Source organism: Rhinolophus sinicus, linkage group LG01 (assembly GCF_036562045.2).
Source record: "Rhinolophus sinicus isolate RSC01 linkage group LG01, ASM3656204v1, whole genome shotgun sequence".
NCBI lineage: Eukaryota > Metazoa > Chordata > Mammalia > Chiroptera > Rhinolophidae > Rhinolophus > Rhinolophus sinicus.
In genome coordinates this window covers 168,705,984-168,730,682 of record NC_133751.1, presented here as the reverse complement: position 1 = coordinate 168,730,682, position 24,699 = coordinate 168,705,984, and the positions used below count along the sequence as shown (strand labels likewise).

The 24,699-nt window shown below is 36.1% G+C and overlaps 1 protein-coding gene across 1 annotated transcript in view; it reads right to left on the bottom strand.

Moving 5' to 3' along the window:
- Positions 1 to 701: 701 nt before the first annotated feature.
- Positions 702 to 24,699, bottom strand: part of FAM171B (family with sequence similarity 171 member B) — a 66,874-nt gene continuing 42,876 nt past the window's right edge. Inside the window, exons 4-8 of the mRNA XM_019754501.2 lie at positions 22,916 to 23,074; positions 18,772 to 18,942; positions 11,110 to 11,226; positions 5,490 to 5,613; positions 702 to 5,235 (exon numbers count right to left, since the gene is read on the bottom strand). Of these exons, the coding sequence (XP_019610060.2) occupies positions 3,891 to 5,235; positions 5,490 to 5,613; positions 11,110 to 11,226; positions 18,772 to 18,942; positions 22,916 to 23,074 (1,916 nt within the window). The 3' untranslated portion in view covers positions 702 to 3,890. The remainder of the gene's footprint in view (positions 5,236 to 5,489; positions 5,614 to 11,109; positions 11,227 to 18,771; positions 18,943 to 22,915; positions 23,075 to 24,699) is intronic.

The window sequence follows — 24,699 nt, the reverse complement described above, 5'->3', positions numbered from 1 at the left end:
GCCACAACCTGGCTTGTATGCAGCAGGGGTCCAAATGGAAGTGTCTATTTCAATGCCACTGTTGGGGGGGGGGGGGTAGCGTCATAATCCGCACTGTATTTGTGAATAGATTCAGCGCTCAATTCCCATGAGAACTGACCAAAGGTATTTCTAGTACCATATTTATTTGCTATACAAAATGTCTAAAAACATGGTAGTCAGTATAATGATTCTAAAGATATTCTAAAGCTCAAGATGCAAATTACCTGAACTTAAGTATTGTTCAATTAATTGAGCAGATGGGCTCTTGAAGGAGCTCTAACACTCTAAGTGTAAACAGATTTTGTTATCATTTAGTCTTAGGTTTACAGTCCAAAAAATTTTTTTAAAGGTGGAAGGGAGATATTATATCAATTTCTCACTTAGGTATTTTGAGAATTGTAATTTACTTTACATTCTGTTAGATTATCTTAAGAAGGCTTCTCATTGGAGGAAAAACAATTTGTCTATACTCAGCTTTAATAATAAAATGTGAACTTTGGAGAACATGACATAAAAAGAGAAATCAAGTTCATTATGTAAACAAAGGGTATTTAAATATATAATGTTTATTTTACTATAGGGAATATATTAGGAAAAAGTAATAATTGAGTATTTACTAGATTAAATGACAATTTAGAGAGGACTATTTCAGTATATCCAAAATTAAACAATGCATCAAGTACATTTTGATTTATTTTATTATCTTTAATGAACTATGTTTAACATTTTACAAATCTTCAGCTGTTACAGTTTTCAGCAGTAAATAGAGTAGTGATAACAATAAATATACAGTGAAATGTGAGATTCCTCTGATGAAAGAATACAAAAGATAGAAACACTTGGAAACAAGAGGGCAAAATGTCAACTCTAGATCCGAGATTAACATGGTCAAATTCTTTACAAAGATAGTACATAGGGAAATGAATAACTCAGTGCCTATAAATGAATATGTAACTTTGAGCTTCACCTTTCCGGTAAGTTTTGAGGGACATTATTTGACCCACAGATCCCTAAAACTCTACAATATGCATTGGTACTAGAGGACTCAAACACAGAGGAAGTGATCTGAAAATGATTGCCAAAGCAAAGAAGTGCTTTTATTCCTCAACATTTGTGATCTTTGTGATATACTGTGTATTATAAAAGGGTGCAATCCCTATACAACTGCATAAATGTCATAAAAATGGATTTTATAAAGTCTCAAGATCTTAATATGTATTCAAAAATACATATAGCTGTGCTTTAGTAAACGAATCCATCAGTTAATTGAGGGATAATTTTGCTTTTAAGATATATTCAAAGTATGTACAAAGAATCCACAAATGTTAACAATTTGTGACCAAAATTCTCTAGGTTTACATTTGCAAAAAATTGGGTTGGTTTTCAATTTAAAAATTTAAGAAAGCTGTGACTATTGTAGATTCATTATCATTTGGGTTAAGAAAAAGTAGATGGCTTCAGTTTAACAGGAAATTTGTGACTACTCACAAATGAGAAGTTACACATTTTTAATCATTAGAAAAGATAAATTGCCTATACTTCCCAATTGAGAACAGAATGTGCAGTATATAAAAAAATAAAGTTTTATTCTGAAACCCAAAAATGTATTTCTAGAAAAGCCCTTGGGGATACATCCTCTCATTTCCTTTACACAAGAATGAGTAAGTGGCACACCCTTACATCAACAATGTATTCCATTACTAAGCTGAGAGATGAAACATTTTTACTTAAAGGTAGGAGAAATATACACTTAAAATATTGAAGTACAACGTTTTCTATATAGTTTCTAACTTCATTCCAACATAAACAAGGTATCAATATAAACAGGATTCAGAAAAGAAAGATAAATATTACTTGCATGCAAAATTCATTGTTCCAACGTGAAACACTAGGTCTATATGTTTTAATTAATAAAAACTGCACATCTGCTTAATTTGGGTAACAGAAAGAAAATGTACATTTAAGAAAGATGTTATCATATCCTTCTAATAAAGCAAGTCTATATCAAAGGCACTTCAGCAGAGCACTAACTCCTTAACCTTTTCCAAGTCATTTTCATTTAAGCTGCTTTTAATGCATCTTTCTGTATTAGACCAATAAGAAGCCTCCTCTAATTTTGGGTCTTATCACTACCCTCCCCCTGCAAAACAGTAAACCTATCTATTACCCAAAACATGTATCTCTTCTACGGATTGGGATAAAATATAGCAAACTTTTGCCTTGGTCTTTAAATTCTTTGGGTTAACAGAGAAAGGTAGCAGTGTTATCTGACAGATTAGATGCTTCAGAAGCGGTTACAGGAAAAAATTGGCTGAAGTCTACTATCTTGGCAGAAGAAGCTGTTGTCTTTCATTGTACATCAATCTATAATTTGACTAAAGCTAATGTGACTAATTTTGGTTCTTTCAACTTGTTTACATGCTCCCATATTGATTATAGGGGATAAGCAATTTAGTCTCATTTTCCCCCCATGGGAAAGGGGAAGCTGCTTCAGACATTTGCCTTCATGGAAATTTAAAGAAAATTGGGCTGTGTTTATTTTAATTAACAAAGAGCTTTATTTTTAGGACATATGAATGACTGATAATTCAGAGCTGAAGACACATAATTAAAAACTGCTGTTGAATGTGTTCACACTGAATTCTTTACTACAATGAAAAAGACATGAACATATTACTTGCAAACTGGGGGGAAATGTTGCAAAAGCTATAAATGATTTAAGAAAAAAAAAACTTTTACTTTTCCCATGAAATTGAAACTGTTTTTCTCAAACATCTTTTATGAATGTGAACAGAAAAAAAATAAAAATCTGTAGATATACTGAAGGTAGTTTTGAATCTCTGGGAAATGACATTTCTTTTTCAGCTCATCAACATTTCAGAAAAAATTGAATTGTCTATCCCCTGTAGCTCCACATACTTTGTTAATTTTTTAGTGTTCACAAGAAACCTTTCAATTCATTGATAGTAAAAAAAAACAACATCAAATTTAATAGCAGTTTAGTGCAAGAATTTTTTTAACAGAATATCTTAAAACTGATTTTAGCTTATATGTATCAGTGAGATTTAAACTAAAGATATGTTTTATTTTTTTCAGATTGGTTAAAAGGGGGAACAAATTCAAAATAAAAATTCAATATCAGTATTCATTTCTCAGATTTCTTAATGACTAATTAACACCTTACCATTTATTCTGTAAAGCTGTATCCAAAAACTACCAAATTGCTGGAGTAACCTCTCTAACAACCACGTAGCTGCTTGCCCATCTTATATGAGTATGGGATTTACTTTGGGGTTGATACAATACACATGCTGTTTATCACAAAAAAAGAAAATGTTGTTTGGCCTTTAAACTCTAGAATTACATCAATCCAGATCATTTATCAAGTTATTTTCAAGTATAGGCATCAGAGAACATAATAGTAACATTTCAGAAGAATATGATGCCTGAAGAATAGTTTCATTTCTAAATATTTCACAGGGGTAGTCATCACAGCAGAGGCAACATTTTTGGAAGCAACTTTAAGAGTACACGTTTCACAATGTTATTCTTAAGAGAAATGGGGGCCAAATTGGCTGACTAAGCAACATTTTCAGATAACTAGTCTTGAAGCTATTTTACAATTCGAACTCTTGGATACTTCAAATTCATCATCCAAAAATAAATGCAAAGAATGGGCCAGAAGAAGCATGCCTTAGGATCTTTCTCTTTCATTACTGAATTGCCATTTTACTATTTACTCTGCTTAAGACATGTCCAGGGACCATGAGATAGCTCAGTCTCACCTTCCTAGGAAGTTCATACTGCAATTTACAACAAGAAGCAATAATAAACAGCACGAGACAGCAGAGACACAACCATCCGTAGTGTTAATTTATGGGGATGAGAGGGCGTTCCTCTCGCTTCTTCCAGATATTAGTTTTGCTATCTCTTTTGGCTAGTGGTGGTCTGCCCCTTTTTTTAGTGGGGGATGTATTGGCTTCAAAATCTTCACCAGTGCTTTTTCTTCCTGGGGACTCCTCCCGAGGGTGCTCCAGGATAGCTCCACTCCCTCCATCTAGAATGTGCCTTAAAGCTGGGTCCTCGGGGGAGCAAACAGTGGTTCCACTCTCACTACTGCTCAGGTCTAAATCTTCTAAGTAAAGAATCTTAGGCTGATGCATGCTTTTGATGAAAGTTTTCTCCCTCTCGAGTTTTCTGCTTGAGTGATGCTCATTCATGTCCACACCAGAGTCCAGACTCGTGTCATTGCTCTGGGTTCTCTTGCCTTTTTTCAGGTCTATAAACGAATGCCTGACTTGTGCAACGGGCTTTCCATCAAGAGACACAAACCAGGCTCTGGGATGAGGGGAGGGCTTTCCCTTGGACAGCTCCAGGAGGGTCTGTTCTGAAATTCCTTGAAGCTCTGATGAAAAGGGAGTCATTACAACAGCTTCATTTAGTGTTCCAGGAACAGAAACAGACTCTAGTAAGCTGTTTGAATACCGGCTCCACTCTGAAGTCTGGGATGGCAAGCTCTGTTGACCTTCAAGTGGGATATTCTCTTCCTCGGCATCTGGGGGCTGTGCGTGAGAATGCATTGGCATTTTGGGCAATGTCTGTGTAAAGTTCTCTCTATTTACTGGTTCCATCAATTGGCCATAGACTAACTGTCCCTTTCTTGGCAAAGTAGCTGATTTAGCAGCATGTAACTGCTCTGGAGTGGAGAAAAGGTCAGAGGTTTGAAGAATGGCAATAGGCTGGCTGTAGATATGCATAAGCTGCTCGGGAATGTGGGAACGCCCATATAGCTCTTCATTACCTGTGAGATACCTCTTTTCCTCTTGAGCATCACCTAGAGATGAAGATAGATTGTTGCTAATATGTTTAGGTTGTTTGGACGCTACATTGGACTCCAAAGACTGTGTTGGGTTTCTTGAGTAATTATTTTGATTGGTGGACAGAAATGAAACATCTTCATTGTAGATTTTAAAACTGTCCCGCGTTTTTACCATGGACACTCTTTCTTCTGCTTCTGCCTTTGATGGTTCCTTTTTGTGAGGGCTGTAGGAAGAGTTTTTGGCATTGAATAACTGTGACTTGTCCTCGGCTTTTAATGCGACTTTGACTGTACTGATATGATTTATGTGTGTCGTTGAAGTCGTCTGGTCTCTCTTGAGGACCTCAAGCTTAGTGATATTTCTTTCTCTTTTCTGAGGAGTACCACACTTATCCCTAGAGTACAAGAGAAGAAAAAACATGTTTAAACCTTATAGTGTAGAAGGTTCATTTAAAAATACCATCCCACAATATGTACATTATACAGCAATGCTACTGATACACTATATCCATTTTAATTTGAATCTTCATATTTCAAGATCAAACCACCAACTTCTACAAATAAGCTTTGTAATATATAGAACACACTGACATGATACTATAATTTGATAGTTTTCTGGGTTTATGAACATTGATTAATATTTTCTTACCTGCAATAACAAAGAAGTACAGCAAAAAATCCAATGACAATGACTATTGTTCCTCCTAATATGGCCGTAAGAAACACTGTGTGGTACGCAGTTATGTCCTTTGAGTCTCCATTTATACCTAAACCTAAATAGTTCAATATAAACAAACAAATAAAATAAAGAGAAAATACATAATTTTGGATCAAATTTTCAACTATGTCCTATTCCAGGTGAAGCAGATTGAATATGTGTAAAAACTTGTATTTCTTTGCTCCCCTTCCATGGCAGACTAACCGTTGGGTGGAGACTACCTTCCCTACCCTTTGGGCTTCATCAATTGACTTGCTCTCCTTGATGAAATGTGAGCACCTTAAATGAGGTTGCATGATATAGCCCTGCCCTCTTGCTAAGGTCCTCTAATATGCAAATAGTATATCCCAGAGAGTTGCTATTCCTTCAACCTATGTTCTGGAATGAAAAAAAAATGTTGAACTAAACCAACCTGAGCCCAACAGTCATTAAATGTAAGCAACAAATAAATGTTTGCTATTGTTAGCCACTGAGATAACTGCAGCAATGGCTGACTGTTACAGGCATTGGTACTGAGATGCTGAAATGCTGCTACAACAGAACCCCAAAATATGTGACACTGGCTTCTAGGCCAGGCAGGAGCAGTGAGGAAATCGTTTCAGTAGGCAATGAAACTTCTGATCCAAGTTACGTAGTAGCAAAATAGTTCCCATTAATTTGAGCTTTGTGCAAAGAGGTTTTGAGACAGAATATCGGTAGTGAGTGTGGATTGTTTGTTATTAGCTGCATTTAATTAAAAAAAGAAAATGTAAAGATACATTCAAAAAAGAATTTGCTAAAGTAAGCAGGGATAAAGGACTAGAGAATCCAAAAATTCTGGGACTTGAAGGATTAAAAGTTGCAACTCCTTCAGCCTGGGCTCTAGAATAAGAAGATGCCATGATCCCTGTAAGCTGAGCCCAGTAGAAGCCCACTTAACTCACGATCCTCCTTTATGAGTGAGCACATAGATACAATGCTGTTTTGCAGTAAAAGCTGACTAATACACTAAAATGAGTGTAGGCTATTAAGACTTTGCATGAAAATCAATGCTATTGGACAACTAATTTTGAGGTCATCTGTTTCAGTATCACTAAGACTTCATTTTATTCAAAAAATGTATATAACAAGTCTACTGATCAGTATCAACTAGATTGTAATATGTATTCAGGGTGAGTAGGTGATGAGAGTGGGAAGGTTTTCTGGTGATCTCTACCATGAGAAAACATCCAGAATGAGCTCTCACCTTCACAAAGAACACCAGATGAGACAGGGCCACAAGGTCTTTAGATCTATCCTTTAAATTCCACATCATCTAATTTAATAAAAGTAAAGTAACAGTGATGGTAAAGGATTTGGAGAAGCAGCTCTGTGGATATGCACACAGACTTTGGAGCCAGAGTGCCTGAAATGGAATCCTGGCCTCACCATTTATTTCTGTGTGGTCTTGGGCAAGTACCATTTCTTTGTGTCTCAGTCCATATTCATCATACGTAACCCATGTGGGTTCTTATGAGGATTAAATGAGTTAATCCTGATAAAACACTTACAACAGTGTTTAGCACGTGATAAGCACTCAAGTGTTGGCTAAACTACACTCTTGTGAAATGAAACTTCAAGGTTATGTAAGAACAAGCACTCCAGTATTGGTCACACTTTCAAATACGGTAACTAATAATAAAGCACTTATCATATCTAACAGACAACCAAGTACAGCATTACATAATATATTTCTTCAAACAAAAAGAAATGAGTAATGATTCCATCTGCAGATTCTTATTCAGGATCCAGAGCTGCAACTGAGTAAAGTTTAATTATAACTGGGAAATTCAACTTCTGCTCCTTAGAATATGAGAGTATATGTTTCCACGGTACAGTAATGCTAACAATTTTCATTCCACAGGAATTCAATGAAACTCACTTTTGGAAATAGGAAGCTGATACTATATGAAGTGTGATCAAACCATACGATGAATGTTTATATAAAAAAAATTATTATAGTAAAAGACGCATTGCCATTAATCCCCCTCAAAATACTCCCCCTCGCTTTGAACACACTTATTCCATCGTTCTTGTCACTTTCTGAAACAATTCTGGAAGTCCTCTTTCGTGAGTGTTTTTAGTTGTGCTGTTGTTGCTGCCTTGATGTCCTGAATCATTTTGACTTTGGGGAAGAGCCAGAGTTGCATGGTGCCAGATCTGGTGAGTAAGATGAATGAGAACGCACTGTAATGTTTTTAACTGACAGAAATTGCCATATACCAGAAGCAATGTGTGACACAGAACACTGTCATGATGGAGGATGATTTATGCCACGCTTTTATTTTTTTTATTTATTTATTTTTTGGGGAGGGCACAGCTCACAGTGGCTCATTCGGGGATCGAACCGGCAACCTTGGTATTATCAGCACCACGCTCTAACCAACTGAGCTAACTGGCCACCCCCCACGGCACAACTTTAACCACACCCCTCAACCGTAGCTCACACCTACTGACTGCACTGAACAAGTTGAAACTTGTCACACACTGTTACTAAGGTTTGACACTCAGCTTCCTGTATTGGAAATCCCTGCCTTTCCATTGGATGGCACTTGGCAGCAGCATTCACTGCATTTTGTGATCATAACAGAAAGACTCCATGTCACACATCACTTCTGGTACAGTAATTTCTGTCAAATAAAAACATTATGGTGTGTCCTCATCCACATTATTCATGGGATCTGGCACCGTGTGACTTCTGGTTCTTCCCCAAAGTCAAAATGACCATGAAAGGTAAACATTTTGAATTGATTCAGGGCATCGAGGCAGCCATGACAGTGCAACTAAAGACTGGAAAGAAGACTTCCAGAACTGCCTCAGAAAGTGGCAAGAACGATAGGATAAGTGTGTTCGAAGCGAGGGGGAGTATTTTAAGGGGGAATTAATGGCAATGTGTCGTTTACTGTAATACATTTTTTTATTTAAACATTCACCGTATTTGTTGATTACACCTAGCATGTATGACAATAGCAAAAAATTATGCATCTGCATATGTGTGTGTGTAGACCTAGAAGGGGTTACAATACATTTTCATTGAAACCAAAACATATTTGAAAATGCATATTTAAAAACATTAATATACACTTGTTTATTAAACTCTATACTCAACTGCATACTTACCTAGAACAATCTATGAAAAACTATTTGGCTTTAATTTCTTGTACTTAATTTTTCAAGGAATTCCAGAACTCTACTTAAGATTTATTTAAAAAACAGATTTATATATTAACCAAATTACAACAAAGTAGCTCCTGCACGGTAACTAGCCCACTTTGATTTTACAGTAATACTCACATCCTAAAATGTTTGAGATATTAGGGATCACTATATCCAACTCCTACAATTTAGAAACAAGAAAAGTAATACTCAGAAGGGTAAGTACCTATTTAAAACTCACCTAGTTAGTTACTGGCAAAGCCAGAGCTATAACTAACTTACCCATATTTCTAGTATAGTGTTCCTTAGACTGTGACATGCTTGTAGAATAAAAGCATTACTAGAAGGTATCTAGTTCAAATTAAATGGGAATCCTACAGCTCTATTTAGTACTCTGATTCATACAAAATCTTTTCCAACATATAAGCTGAAACAAAAAAACTTTAACCTATTTTAGAAAATTATTGAGCTTTTATAATTCATGAAGTCATCTTAAAGAAGTTGGTTGTTTCAGATATATATCTAGTGGAAGGTACACTTCTATGTAAAACTCAACTACTCCTTAAGTTATTTTTATTAGAAATGAAATAACTTGGATTTAGTTGAGTTGAAGTATTAAATATTAATATTCTTTTTCATCAATATTTCATTATAGTTGCAAACCTAGAGTGGGATAAGACAGCTGGAAAGACTGTGTGATATTTTGCATCATGAAGAACAAACGTAACTACCCTCTGGCTTCTGAATAAATAATCTCTTAAGCACTAAGTTCAAACAGACACAGAGAGAACATCCCTCTTGATCATATATGGTTAATGGCTTTTATTTCTTCTATTGGAATACTAAATTTTGGCTTCATTAAAAAAAGTCTTGTTACCTTGTACAACTTAAAATTCAAAGGTTGTCAACATAAAAAGAAAATTAAAAACTAACTTTTTCAGAAAAACTATGAGAGCCTTTAAATTATTAATAGACAGCCTTAATAAAGTTAGATGATGGACTGCTGCAGAGAAATGTATGTAAAATGTCATTCACATCCTGGATCAGGATGTGCATTGGGACTATTCCTGGCCAACAAGAAACAGACAGGTCTCAGCTGCCTCTCAGCTGGGAGCCAAGACACTCGATAAACCAATTTAATTATCTGTGATACTGATTTAAAGATGAAGGAATGAGATATTCATTCAACTCTCACAGTCTCTGAAAACTTGACTAAAATTACACTGAAAGTTTTGCTTTGTTTTGTTTTTGTAAATATACAAACCCACAGGTTATGGGGAAATGGGATAAGAGACAAGAGCAACAAGATGCTGAAGAGTGGAAAGTTGACTTAGCAAAGCTGTTGTCGGAAAAAGCCAAGAGGCAACTCAGTTTGTACCAGTGAACACTCAGAAGGCCCGAAAGTGGTGGCAGGCCCATGGTATATAAAGTCTATACTACAGCAGGTTAGAAGAGTTTTCTTTTTAAAAGATTTAACGGATCAAGTATGCAATGTTTGACTATTTTGAGAGATTTACATAACTCAAAATAAATGTAGAATTTCCTTAGGTACAAACAATATAGGTAATTTGATGCCACGTTAAATCTAGAAAAAAATGAAATACTAATTTCACCTAGAATATGAATAGATCATCCCTAGTGGACAATTCTTGGTTTTTGTCCACCTCTGTTCATAGGTCAAGCCAGTCTTCATTTGGGGTATCATTTGTCTTCTCTTGGGACACTATTTTTCAACAGCCCTTCCTCCACACCACCAGTTCCAAATCCAACCAAGGTGTGTTGTGCTCAGGACACCAAATTCTTTGGTTGCTCTGGGCCAACCAAATTCTTCATCGCTAGAATAATCAGGAACAGTGTGAGGAAAAGACTACAAAGGGTTGGAGTCCGCCATCATGAGCTGTGATCTTGTGAAGACTGTCAGGCAGGCACGCTAACTGGGCCTCTGGGCCTTCTGCCTTTTAGATCTGGTTCTTCAGCCTTCCCTGGCATCCTATGAACTCCCTGTATCCTAATATTATCTTAATTATCCAAAATCTGTTCCTGTGGCTTACACCCAAAAGCTCTAACAGATCTGGGTAGAATTTATTCACAGAAAGTAAACTAAGGAAAAAAACAACAACTTGATTTGAACAAATTTCACACTGCATAGATTCATCAGACAGTATAGCTATATGAAACCTTAGAGTTCGTGGAGCTTAAACTTTTCTTATACATGTGAAAAAAATAAAGCTGAGATGAAGAGACTAGAACCTTTTTCCATTGTCATACAGCGGGTAAGTGGCAATACTTAGAATGAAATTGAGGTCTGCTGATATGAATACCAGTATGACTATTTGGATTGGGTTTTTTAAATTACTTTTGTTTCATTTTTACAAACCTCTAGTTCCTGGAAGTGAAGCTGCTATCCAGTAGCCCAAATGTGGTGCCTCATATGTCCAAATTAAATGATTATTGTATTCCTTGACCAGTCCCTGGCCATGATTTATCCAAGTACCTAAAAAGCAAGGTAAGTAAAAAATACCAGTTAGTTATAGTTTACATCTCTTTAGAACTGATAGGAGTTTGCTGATAGTTATGTATAGAATACTTAGCAGGATTTTTTCAAAGATTATGAAAACTGTAGCAATATATTATCATGACATAATATACATATATCATATATTACATGGTAATAGAGTACATATAATATATAAAATAAAATAATTTCAATGATATGTTATGAGTACAGGAAATAAAATCATTATAAGTAAACTAAAGATGTAGACATATTTAAGGAAATCATGACTCTCCAAATAATGTTTAAATTGTGCATATTGAGATATATCTTAAGGATGTGAAAGGTGAAATCTAATTTTGTCAATAGGTGGTTAATTATCACCTGTTCTGGGATTCTGATTAAACAGATATACTATATATTGTGTGTAAGTGTCACATATGCGATAAATCAATTCAAAAATTTTGTCATTGGAAGGTACATTAGAGACAAAGACCTTTGCCAGAAGGAACAATCAGAAATCAGGACTCAAAGCAGATATTTCTCTTTAAAGTGTTTTAAACAACTCTCTCATTCAACATATTAGGAAATTGAGACCCAAATACATTAAGTGATTTGTTCAAAATCACACTGCTGGTAAATGATTTAGAATCCAGGTCTGAGAGCTCTCAATCCAGTGATTTAGAGTAATATACTACTGGGATATGGTGATTTATAATAAGAAATATATATTTGGTCTTAGTGATGTAGGAGATATTTTGCTTTGAGTGCCGGGATCCTCGTGAGACCGAAGAATGGAAACACAGACCAAGGAGAGGTGAGGAGTTTTTTTCAAAAGAGGATAATTTATTAAAAACAAAGAATCAGAACTCCCCAGCGGGAGGGAGTCCTGAATGGGGGTGCCCAGCGTGGGGCAAAGGCTTATATCTTCTCTTGCCCGTTTGAAGAAGGGAACTGGCGCCTTCTAATGAAATTCGTCTACCAGGTTTGTTCTGTTTGCCCATCCTGAAGGAATTTGCAAAATACCCCACTCCTATTAGATCTGCTCCGTTTGTCAAGCCAAAAGGAATTTTATGATTAATCTCAAGGCACTGTTATATTTTGTCCAGGAGGGAAGGAATAATTTCAAAACCTGAAGTTTCAGAATATGTCTGTTTTTTGTTTATTCCACCAGGGACCTCCCTGTCTACCTGAAAACATGCTAACTAACCTGTCTCAATCCAATAAGTAAATTATCTCCTTGAGATCTGTTCTAACAAAGTATTGAACTCGAGGAGAGGGTCACAAGAACCTCCAGAGGGTTTATAGCCAGTTGGTCAGAAGCACAGGTGATAAACTGGACTTGTGATTGGTGTTAGAGGAAGAACGGTGGTCTTGCGGGACTAAGCCCTTAACCTGTGGGATCTGATGCGAATTCCAGACAGGTAGTGTCTGAATTGAATTGCAGCACATCTAGCTGCTGTCGGAAAACTGCGTGGTGAGGGGTTATAGACACTGCCATATTTGATGACCAGAAATGAAGTATTGAGCATAGAATGGAAAGTTGAGTATAAAAGAAAGAGTTTTTCCTGTGGACAAAAAAGGGGCTGCTGTAATAAATCATAAATTCCTAACTGGGTAGGTCATGGTGGGTAGTCACAACCCAGGCCTATAACTTCTTCAGTGAAAGTTGTTTAAGCCAGGCTTGCCAATGGTTCTTATGCATGTAGGTTAACACACCTTTGAAATGCCAGAGGTAATACCCCCCCCAGAAGGTGTAACCACCCTCAAGAAAGCACATAATCTCTGTAATCCAATCACTGCCTTGCTTTGTCCCACCCTTATGTAATCTTCCTTACTTTCCCTCAATTTCAGATGCAAAAACTGCAAAACTGTTATTGCAAAACTGTTATTCTCTGGAGCATCTGAGATCTTGCTTCCAGTTTTGACTCAAATAAACTCTTATAAAAATTCTCTACAGGTTTGGACGTTTCTTATGTCAACAATTATTTGGCATTATACAGCAGGATTCTGAAGCCCACCCAGGACCACCCTGCAGACCTGGACCAGGTGCCAGGTGTCAGCAGGGGCTCACTGTGCCTCATCAGCTCCCCATTTCCCATTGGGTGAACTTGGGTGAGTCTTTTCATGGAATTCTGGGCCTCCTTACTTTATCTGAGCTATTTTTAGAAAATCCTCAAGGTGGATATGAGTTGAAATAAGCAGAAGTAAAATGGGTGGCTGCCTCTAATTTTGGCTTTTAATTGAATTGCTCACCGGGAGTCTGAACAAAACCTTTGTTGGTTAAAGGAGAGACTGAAATCTCTTTAGCTCTGAAAGAGAAAGAACACTTGCTTCCCTAACCCAAATAGATAATGAGGCGACAATAGTTGTTCAGATCCCCAAATTTTGAGTGGCGGAGATGGGTGCCACGAGGCGTCCAGTGTGGTAACACAGCCGATCCCAGAGAAGCTGGCAGAAGCCCTGGGGAGAAGGGCAAGATGCCCTGGAGTGGATTCACCCCGAGAAAGACAGGGTCTCATGCCTTGGAAAACATTGCGGTTCTGGCGGCAGCCGGTAAGCTCTCTCTGGCCCTCGCTTGGGTATTCTTAGGTGACTAAGAAACTTTGTGGGGTTGCCTGAGAAAAATTTCCTCTAAGCATGAAGCAGTCCTAGATGGATATTCACCTCATTTGTTTGATCTGGAGACGTACACGTAAAGGCTGGATTTACTTAGAGGTTTGTTCAGATTCTATAGATTTCGAAATTAACATGGGAAATCATCCAGGCTGACACGTCCCACGACAGTCAGCCTCCCATTTATAACTAAGATGGCCAAGATGAGGACCCTTTGATACTTCTAAATTAATCTTTTGTGTGCATAATTAGAAAAATCTGGCTATAAAATTAGACAGAATGAATGGAAAACATATTTAATTGGTGTCTCATAGCTTCAAAAAAAGGATTTGGATAAATGTAACCTGTGACGTAATTTAGGTGTCAACTGAATTCTTTGAGGTATTAAAAATGGCTGTCCTTATTTTAAAAGGGGGAATATCAGTTGGAACTTGACAGATAGAAATTGTAAATGCCTCCAGAGTAAAATTTGGATCCAACTGTTCTTTTATAAATTAGTGAGTTTTTCTTATAGCTAAAAGGTCTTTGTGTCTATCTGTATGTGTGTTTATATATATGCATGTTGTAAATGTGAGATAATTTTCTACCTCTGGATGGTATTGTTAAAATTTAAAGGCAAATGCCTTCAAGGATTGGGTATTCTAAAATTCTAAAAAAGCACTTAAGTGCACATGATTTAAGATTAATGCCTAGTAAATAAAAGCTAGTTTAAGTTTGTTGATTTAAATAAAAGACCTCTTTATTTTTCATGGGTTTTACAAAAATAAGCCCATGTTAACAATTGACTTTGATGTCTATGAAATTTTGTTTCTAGATGTTACAAAGACAGTTTGGCAGATTTGTGAAGGTAAAGAATGCTAATTGCTTTTACTTCTTAGTTTTCATTAGAAATTGAGGCTGTGTTAGAATCTCAATATATGTAGAAATAACTTTGTGGTGTTCCAGAAGGGTGCTTGGAACATCTCAAAAGATTTGAAATTGCATGGGACTCATTTTAAAACAAGTGATGAAAAAACTTCTAGGAGATATTGTATGGGTAAACAATGGTTGTAAATTAAACAGTCTGTAAATTAAACAATCGGGGTTATGGGTAGCTCAAGACAGCCACTTGGTTCTTTCCCGGCTCCCTGGCAAACCCCCCGCCCCCTTTTTTTCCCAGTTTTTGCATTTGTTCATTCATCATAGCACATTTAAGCTGGACTTATACAGATGAAAGAACTTATGAGCTGACGTTATTGAAAGGAGACATCTTACACTATTGCCAAGGTTTGATAAAGTCACTTCAAAAAAATGCCACAGTGCTAACTGCTTCCTTTCACAGCAAGCTCCCAGGAGACAAAGACTTTAAAGATCATTCATTGTCTGCCACCTGGAGATTTCATTTACTGAAAAGGACATCAAACAAACATTCCCCAATCTTGTTGGAAGCGATCTTATCAGGCTTCTAACCACAAATGGACCTCTAACCTGTCTCTGACAGTCACCTCCACTTACAACAGCCATCAAAGACTCCTCTAGGATGAGGAGCTGTCAGTTAGACAGCTCCCCCAACACGTCAACAAAGCCTGTATATCTATGGATTGATGCTTAACTCAGAAACCAATTGTTTGTCTTTACCCGTCTGCTAATGATATTAGTTACAACAGTTCTTTCGGTTTTTCTAGATAGTCCAACTGTTGTGATTATTGAACAGGTATTAGGTAGATTTTAATGCTTTTTTTTTTCATGGCTTATGTAAATGTTATACTAGATGCCAAGTTTAGAAAAATGAGAAGGAAAGGAAAACTCGGATCCTGATAGTTCACAGGATAGAAATGATCGAGTGTTTCATTTGTGCAATGAAGGCCATAAGATCTGACTGTCTTCCATTTACCTGCCTGTTCCTTTTTGGGAAAATTTATACTCAACTCATATTCCATGGTTATGACACCGCCCCAGACCCAGGGGTCAATAAGACAACGTTGATACTGAGACCTCCTAGGAACGAGGCTTTCTAGTGCTTTCAGGCCACTCTATCCAACCAAAAGTTTAGTCATCAATGCACCCCTCAAATTGATTTATGATCAAATGGGCAATTATGGATAAAAAGGGGGTTCTATGGAAAGTATCCTCACAGGATGATCTGATCAGAAATTCCTAACTGGGAAGGTCATGGTGGGTAGTCATGCCCCAGGCATACAATGTCTTTCATAAAAGGTTTATCTTTGCAAGTGCTTGCCTTTAAAATTTTAATAATACCATCCAGAGGTAGAAACATATAGAGAAACACTGAACAGCTGGACCCAAATTTTGTTTTGGAGGCATTTACAATTTATATCTATCAAATTGCAAATGACTTTCACCCTTTTAAAATAAGAACAGCCATACCTCAAAGAATTCAGTTGACACCTAAATGACATCATAGGTTGTTACATTTATCTAAATCCTCATTTTGAAATTTTGAGAGAGACCAATTAAATATGTTTTCTATTCATTCTGCCTAATTTTATAGCCAGATTTTTCTAATTGTGCACACAAGATTAATTTAGAAGTATCCTCATGTCAGCCATGTTAGTATTAAAGAGAGGCTGATTTTCATGGTGGGACTTCTCTGCCTGAGAGGCACGATTTCCCATGTTAATTCTGAGATATGTAGAGGCTGAACAAATTTCTAGGGAAAGCCAGCCTTTACTGCATGTGTGGACATCACCAGACGAGTCAAGTGTGGTGAATATCCTTATAGGACTGCTTCATGCTTACAGGAAATTTTCTTCAGGCAAACCCTGAAATTCTAATCACATAAGAATACCTGAGCAAGGGACAGCAAAAGCTTACCAGATGCCACCAGAACCACAACACTTTCCAAAGTATAGGCCCTTCTCTTTCTTGGGGTGAACCCATTCCAGGGTGCCCTGCCCATCTCCCTGGGGTTCCCGTCAGCTTCTCCAGGATCTGCTGTGTTACTGCACTAGACCACTCCGGGCACCCATCTCCACCACTCTGGATTTGAGGATCTGAAACAACTTGTCACCCCGTTGGCTATTTGGGTTAGGGAAGCAAATATCCTTTTTCTTTCAGAGCTAGAGAGAGTTCAGTCTCTCATTTAACCAGCAAAGATTTCATTCAGCAATCCAATTAAAGCAATCCAATTAAAAGCCGAAATTAGCAACCCATTTTGTTTTCTTTCCCCTGGGTTAACTCAACCCTTAATCCACCTTGAGGATTTTCTAAGAATAGCTCAAATAAAGTCATGGTCTGCTACGTAAAGCAAGGAGACCCGGAATTCCAAGAGAAACTCCCTCAAGTTCAACCGATTTGAAGCCGGGAGCCGGTGGTGCACAATGGGTCCTTGTTTGTTTCTAACACCTGGTCTTGGTCTACAGGTTGGTCCTGGGTGAGATTCTTTAGAATCCTACCAGACTGTGCCAAGGAAATGTCGGTATAAGAAACATCCACATTCGTAGACAATTTTTATGAGTTTATTTGAGCCAAACTGATGACATATGTCAGGGAGCAAGATCTCCAATGCTCTGTAGAATAACAATTTTGCAGCTTCTTACATGCATTTGAAATTAAGGAGGGAATGAAAGGAATACTACATGGAGGTGGGGAAAAGCAAGGATTGGATTATACAATAGTTAAGATTATGTGTTCTCTTGAGGTTGGTCAAGATTTAAAAAGGATGGGTCTGGAAGGGTGGTCACAAATTAGAAGGAGGAGGTCAGAAAGGGTAATCACGTATTAGAAGGGACTTGAAAGGGTGCATTTCAAAGGTTCCCTTTTTTGTCCATGCTATCTACCTTTCCAGTTACAGTGAAATCTCATTTCAAGTCTCCTCTGAGGATCGTCTACTCCCTATTCTCAGTCCACATGATTAGTTTTGGATTACATCCCCACCTTCAACATGTGATCTACTCCTAAATAAATCTGTGCATGCCACTTGCCACAAAGGTCTCTGTCCTCAGATGGAGATGCAAACTCCCTTCTACAGCTGCAGTAAATCCAAGGGCTTGTGCAATAACTACTAGGAAAATAATGTCTGTCCACTGGATTTCAACCTGGGAAGGTATAAAATTAGATCTGCTACAACCTCCTTGGTATTCTAAAAGGAAATCCGATCCCAGAAAGGTATTAACACAGAGGAAACATGAGAGAGGAAAGAAATCAAGTCCTGTGAAACTGTCTAGGCTTTGCACCATGACTCAGCCAACACAGTTCTACTCATGGCCTTTTCAATTGTAGACTGATCATTTCCTTTTTTCTTGGGAGGTGGATAACTTAAACACTCTCTCCTTATTTACATTGGAACACAAAAACAAAACTAAGAGAAGTAGAGGAGGAAAAAAGTAATTCAAGCAGCCATTCAGGAGGCTAAACTTGGTGAAAAAAATTGATATCCAAGATTTTTTTTTTTTAAATAATCATTCTATTCCTTAATAATAGAGTGTTATTGGTTTTCATAAAATTAGCGTACATTCCTCAACTGCTTTAACCAAACTTTTAGATATATGTTTAAAGATATACCTGTCAAAACAAAAACCCATAAGAGCAGAAACAATTTAAAAAATATTTATTCTCAAAATGTTAGGGAATATAAAAAAAAGCATAGGAATATGAGTAAATAATGCTATTTCTTAATGTAATATATTTGTGTCATCCCCCCAGCCCAAGTTGTATTACATTAATCAAATTGGAGCCAATGTGAGTGGTTGACAAAGTGCTTAAAATTCTAACTTACTGATTTAGTGCTCTACTGAAAACAAAACATTCAACTATAAATGACATTTTAATATGTTTTAATATGGCATATTAAACTTTATAGTAAAACTATAGAAATTTTACTTGGCAATTATCCCTCAATAAAGCTGAAAAAAATAACACAGAAACATATTTCTAAGACCAAATATTCAAAAGAAAAGAATTCAGAATATTTTTACCTAGATCACATACCTGTGTTCATATCAAATGTCCAGGCAGGTATGTGATCCCCTGCACTTACATCATTCGTATGCAGAAGGGGGAGAGAAACTTGAATAGAGCCATCCACCTTTAATTCTTTTCCTCCAGAATATATTTTCACACATATTGCAGCAAGAGGAGTCAATTCAATGCTTTCAAAACCTAAAAGTGAAGACAGTTTATTAAAATCTTATGTAAGACACAGGTTGTAGTTATGTATTAATGACATTAACATGGGCCTAAAATAACTAGTTCCTCTATTTCACCCAGGGCTATCCATTTTAGTATCAAATAGATACTGAATCCTCATTAAGGACTTTTACAATATAATTTCAAAATACAACATAAACAAATATAGGCTATCCTTGTGTAACAATGACAAATGTATATGAGCCTAGAGATCTAATTCTCTCAGAGTTATCTGACTTAAAGGCACTGGATTCTAATTCAATGTTTTTGAAAACCTACAAAACCAATAACCAAAAAACACCTTACTAGTATCATACCCAAATAAAGGTTCTACCATACCACATCATCAATGCAGATATGGACCTAAAACACCTGTCTCTCCTTTTCCCAAGACCATCTGCTTCAAGTATTAGACCAATAGACTCAGCTGCACTCCTTAAAGTTGCCTTACATAAAGAGCACTTGGATTCAAAATGCAATATTTAATATATAGGTTTGGCAAACAAAATCACTATGTGACATTGTTAGCTGATAAAATTACATATCAGCTATATATATATATATATATATATATATATCTTTATGTATATTTGATTAATAACACTATATTTAAAAGAATTAATATAAACGTAGACTTCAAAATTAGTATTACTGTATTATTTAGGCTTCAAAATTTGAAAACAAGGAGAAAAGAGATGAACAGAAAAATTCATTATTTTGTTTTGACTAAGTATTCTGTTTTGACTAAATATTCTGTTTTGACTAAGGTTTTAAAAATTTGATTATACAACTTATAGTATACTTTTTTAAATATCAGGAGTTACCTATATTTTTCTGTTACTCAGGGGGAAAAAAAGCAGAAAATGTCTTTGTTTTGTTTTTTAAAATATTAGCAATGCCAAATAAAGTTATAATATACACAAAACATTTATAATGAATAAAATAATGTGGTTATAGATAATGTTAAAGTTACAAATTTCCTGCAAATAATTTGATAATTTTATGTTTTCGAAGTCATTTATTAACACATTAGAAATAGTTGAATTAAGTATACTTATTACATATTATTTACTCTTTGTGGCTGAAATTTTGAATCTATGGCTTAAAATTAGAGTTTTGTTCATTCATTTAACAAATATTTACATCCCCTACTGGCACCATGCACTCGTTTAGGTCCCAAAGATACGGTGAGTACATGATCTCTTACATGTCTGCAATTTTTTCCCCATAGTCCTCATTACTATCAAAAATCCTTTTTTCCTTTCTTTACTCATTGTCAGTTTTCCCCCCATGCATGACAGAAAGTACCTCACCAGCTCTTTAAGGAAAATATGGAAAGGCAATAAAAATATGCAAAGCCACTTCTTTGAGGAGGTGATGTTTGAGCTATGGTCAAATGAGAAGGTGCCATCCATGCAAAGACTTCAGAGAAGAGCTTTCCAGGCAGAAGAAACAAATGCAAAGCCCCCAAATCAAAAGTGATCTCAAAGAGAGGGGGAGACGGAGGGGGGAGACGGAGAAAGCAGACCACAGGGCTGGAGGCAGAGAGGTGGGACCTTAGAGGCCATAGAAAGGAATTCTCATTATTGCTACTATGTCATCTGGTATTATCAGTTATCAGACTACTGGCATACTGAAAAATTTAAATATAAGAGAATTTTCTCTTTTAAACTGCCTGGAACACAGATCATAAGATGAGCAAAGTAATGCCATACAAATTTTGCTGACTAGTATGAGTAAGTGATCCAATGTAAGCACAAATAAAGTATTATGTAATTTGTGAATTAAAATCTCTTATATAATATCAGACTATTTAGTAAAGCAAGCTGGCTTTACTGAAGTGACTGCTGTTAACCCCCACACCCCCTCACTGCAGACAGCGGCTTCAGAGATCACACGCAGCTGAAACTGCTGAGATCAACACCCTACTACTGGGGATAAGGCCAACTCAAAGAAGAAAGAAACAAGGAAGAATAGTACTAGGGAAAAAAGAGACTAAAAGACAAAGAGAAGGAGTAAACCTTTATTAAAAAAAATGAAGTATTTTCATATGCACAGAACTCTAGAACTGTGCAATCCAGTATAGTAGCCACCCGCAGCATGTCACCATTTAACTTTAAGTGACATTAGCAGTGTAGTTCCTCAGTCACCGGTCATGTTGCAACACCTCAATAGCCACATGTGACTAGTAGCTACCACATTGGGCAGAGCAGAAGAACTTTCCAGTTTGACAGCATTGCTCTACAATTTTTAAAATGTTAGCATTCTCAGGATAATTGGAACGTTTAATGAATAATCTCGAAAGCAGGTGGTAGAAGAACGTTAGAGGGCAGAGCATATTTTGATCCCTTTTCACTATGTGTAATGAGTCTTGTCCATAAAAACCCTCTAGTGCAGGGGTGTCCAAACTGCGGCCCGCCGGCCAACTGCGGCCCATGATCCATTGTTAATTGGCCCACAGCAAATTCCAAAAATATATTTAGTTTACTTAAATAAACCAGGTGAGGCAATATGTGCTTCACCTCGAGTGAGTGGCCCGGCTATTTGTGTATTTTACCGCATATGGCCCTTGGTAAAAAACGTTGAAAAAAGTTTGCACACCCCTGCTCTAGTGCAACAGAAGCTTCATTTGTGACAGCGTGTATTGGCACCATTCTTGTCAATGTGTTTGTTTTAAGCATCTTGTAATTTACATCTGGAAAATTTCGGCAGATGTCTTAGATTGGCTTCTTCAAGAAGCAGACCCTGAGATAAGCACCACTGAGAGAGTGGAGAAGTAATATGGAAGAAAGAAGGGAAGGAAGCCAGCACAGGATGTGTTAATGAGCAGGTCATCACTGTGGCAACTCCAGCTCAGTCTCACTGGACAGAATCTGGCTCAGAGTTGTCCTAGCCAAGGCAAAGAAACTGGAGTATTTACGTACTCTTATCTGTCATTGGTTGAGAGCTTGCCCCATGTGAGAGCCAAGCCTGCTTCCTGGACCAGGGAAGGCCCTTAGGCAGTCACAAATGTGTGCAGCAGGAAACAGGCTTGTACTAGAAGAGTTAGGGTCATCTTGGCTAGGGTAACTGATAGCATCAGCTATCCCAGGTTAGAAAAAACAACAAACATATCTAACCAAAACACCCATATACCCTTATTCCTCTAATTTCTGGCTGTTTCTCAAATGAAATGAACCAAAAATTTGACACAACTGAAACCATCTATTACAGATTGTGTTAGGTGACATTAAACAGTGGAGTTTCAGTTATGTTGCAGCTAATAGTAGAAATGGTGGAACAAGTATAGATGTAGAGAGAGAATATAGAGTACTTATGGCAATTCTCATAGGTGCATTGTTAAACAAAATGTAAAATTCCATCATTCCCTTAACCTTTAGATCATGACAACTTTGTATAAATGTATTAGTGCTATTCAATCTGGAATAGATGTATTTTACTCATAGAGAATACCAAATATATACGAAAAAAAAATTTATAATTGCTTACTCCAACCTATTAACTTTTTTATATTTAACAATTATTGATACTTCTGATCAATTTTATAAGAATGAATAGAAGGTCAAATTATAAAAAGATGTGTAAACTTCTTTAAACCAAATTTCCATTTTTAAATGTATTTTTTAATTTGCAAAGTTACACAATAATCATTACTATTTTCAATATCATTTTTACCCCTTTGGATAAAAGTATCCTGTAAATGAAATTTCCATTAATTTGAAATAATGTATGCAGAAGACTCTGGCATCATCTTACTTTCATTGAATAAAAGGGAATTAATGGCTTATAACCATTTTAATAACTAGATTTATGTTTCAATAGTGACATGTATCCTCCAAAGTTTAAATAAATGTCAAATATCTATATAAGTTTACCAGTATTTCATGAGAGCTTTATGTACTATTTCTTATACATATGATTATATTTTATAAAAATTAGACAATACCTGATTTATTAAGAGTAATTCCAGATGTATACAGAAAATTGTCCACTTTCAAAAATTGTTGCAGAACTGTAAGATAGCCTGTAACGTTGCTAATATGATGGTTGTCGGGTAGTTTAATTAAGGCTTTTGAAAACTGAACGCTTGGTTGAGATTTGGCATCTGGAAAAAGGAAACCTCATTATAAATAGATAAAACAAATCCATATTAAGTACAGTATCATTAGTCAGGACATTCATTATACTTTAAAGGAAGCAGTTATAACTATTTCTAAATGTTACTAACATTTCCTCACATAATGATTTTAAATTAAGAATAAAAAATTTTCCCTTTTGATAGATCACACAAGGCACCGTTAGCCTAGAGACTGCTTAATTCTGCTGCCCAGAATTTCTTCACCCCTTTTTTGAGTTTCACGTTAGGAAACCACATACTATTTGTAGCCCATATGGTTCACTTGGAATTTCATTTCTGTAACAGGAGTAGAGTTAATGGTGCATGCCAGAATGGGCTAAAACCAATCAAAAGCATCTCGTTATTCTCTTATTACACTGATTTGGTCAACAATGGGCCTTGTGACAACCACAGTTAATGAGATGCAATGTGAGTTTTGCTTGGCTTTCTAACAAAAAAAGACTTACTTTTTCCTCACTGGGTTTTATATAATCAGGTATATATCCAGGAGTTGCAAAAGCCATCTTGTGACCAAAAATGCGAGCTGGTTTAAAAACTGAGACAATATTTAAGGAGTGGATAATTGAGAAATGGAGAGAGAAAAACTAGTTCTCAATTATTTCAATGGAAGCCCTGAGCAAGCCATGTCTAAAATTGGTCCAACTCCTATACTTATCAATTATTTGAGCAATAAATAAATAAATAAATGCCTCCTTTGGGTTTAAGTTGGTTTAGAATTGGGTTTTCAACTACTTGAAACAGAAAGTGCTTTTGCTGATATTCAGTCATATATTAGGTAGATGCAAAAGTAATTGTGATTTAAAAGGTTAAAAATAATTGCAAAAACCACAATTACCCTTGCACCAACCTAATACTTAAGTGGGTAAGTTCTCTATCAGATAACTAAACATGCATTAGTCTTCCAAATGCCAGGCACTCAATTTATGAATATTATTTAACATTAATAACTTTGAATCGACTACCTTCTATTATAACTTATGGAGTGAGAACTCAGTGGCAATATTCATATTTCCGTAATCATCGTATCTTATATAACAATTTAAGAGTCAACTCTTAAATCATTGAAATGAAAAATTATCAGACATCAGCTTTCGCTTTGGACTTTTTAAAGATGACTGACAAAGACAGAGGCAATAAATTAAAATTATTATGATAAAACAAGAAGTATCAGTTTTTAAAGAATTACATGAGAATAAATGATAAATAAAATAATGTAAGATAATACTCAAAATCAGTGTATAGTTTACTTTTTATATATGAAACTAGAAAAATACCTGGAAGATAAATAGGTAAGGGATATAAAGAAAAACAGCACATTTATAATATATTCTTCTTACTTGGTTACGTTGTTTGGGGGCACAATCTGATACCTTCTGATAAGTTACAGATACTATCTACAACTTACACATTTAGAGTATGTGGCTTAATTATGTTGAAGCTCCAAATTTCATACAACTGAAAACATGTACAGTAAGGGAAGCATCTAGCCGAGTTTCTCAAAGGTTTTCTACATTCCTGAAGTTTCCAACTTCTCCTGCTCCTTTTATTGCAAGTATATTCACATACTTGCACTATACAAACTGAACATATGT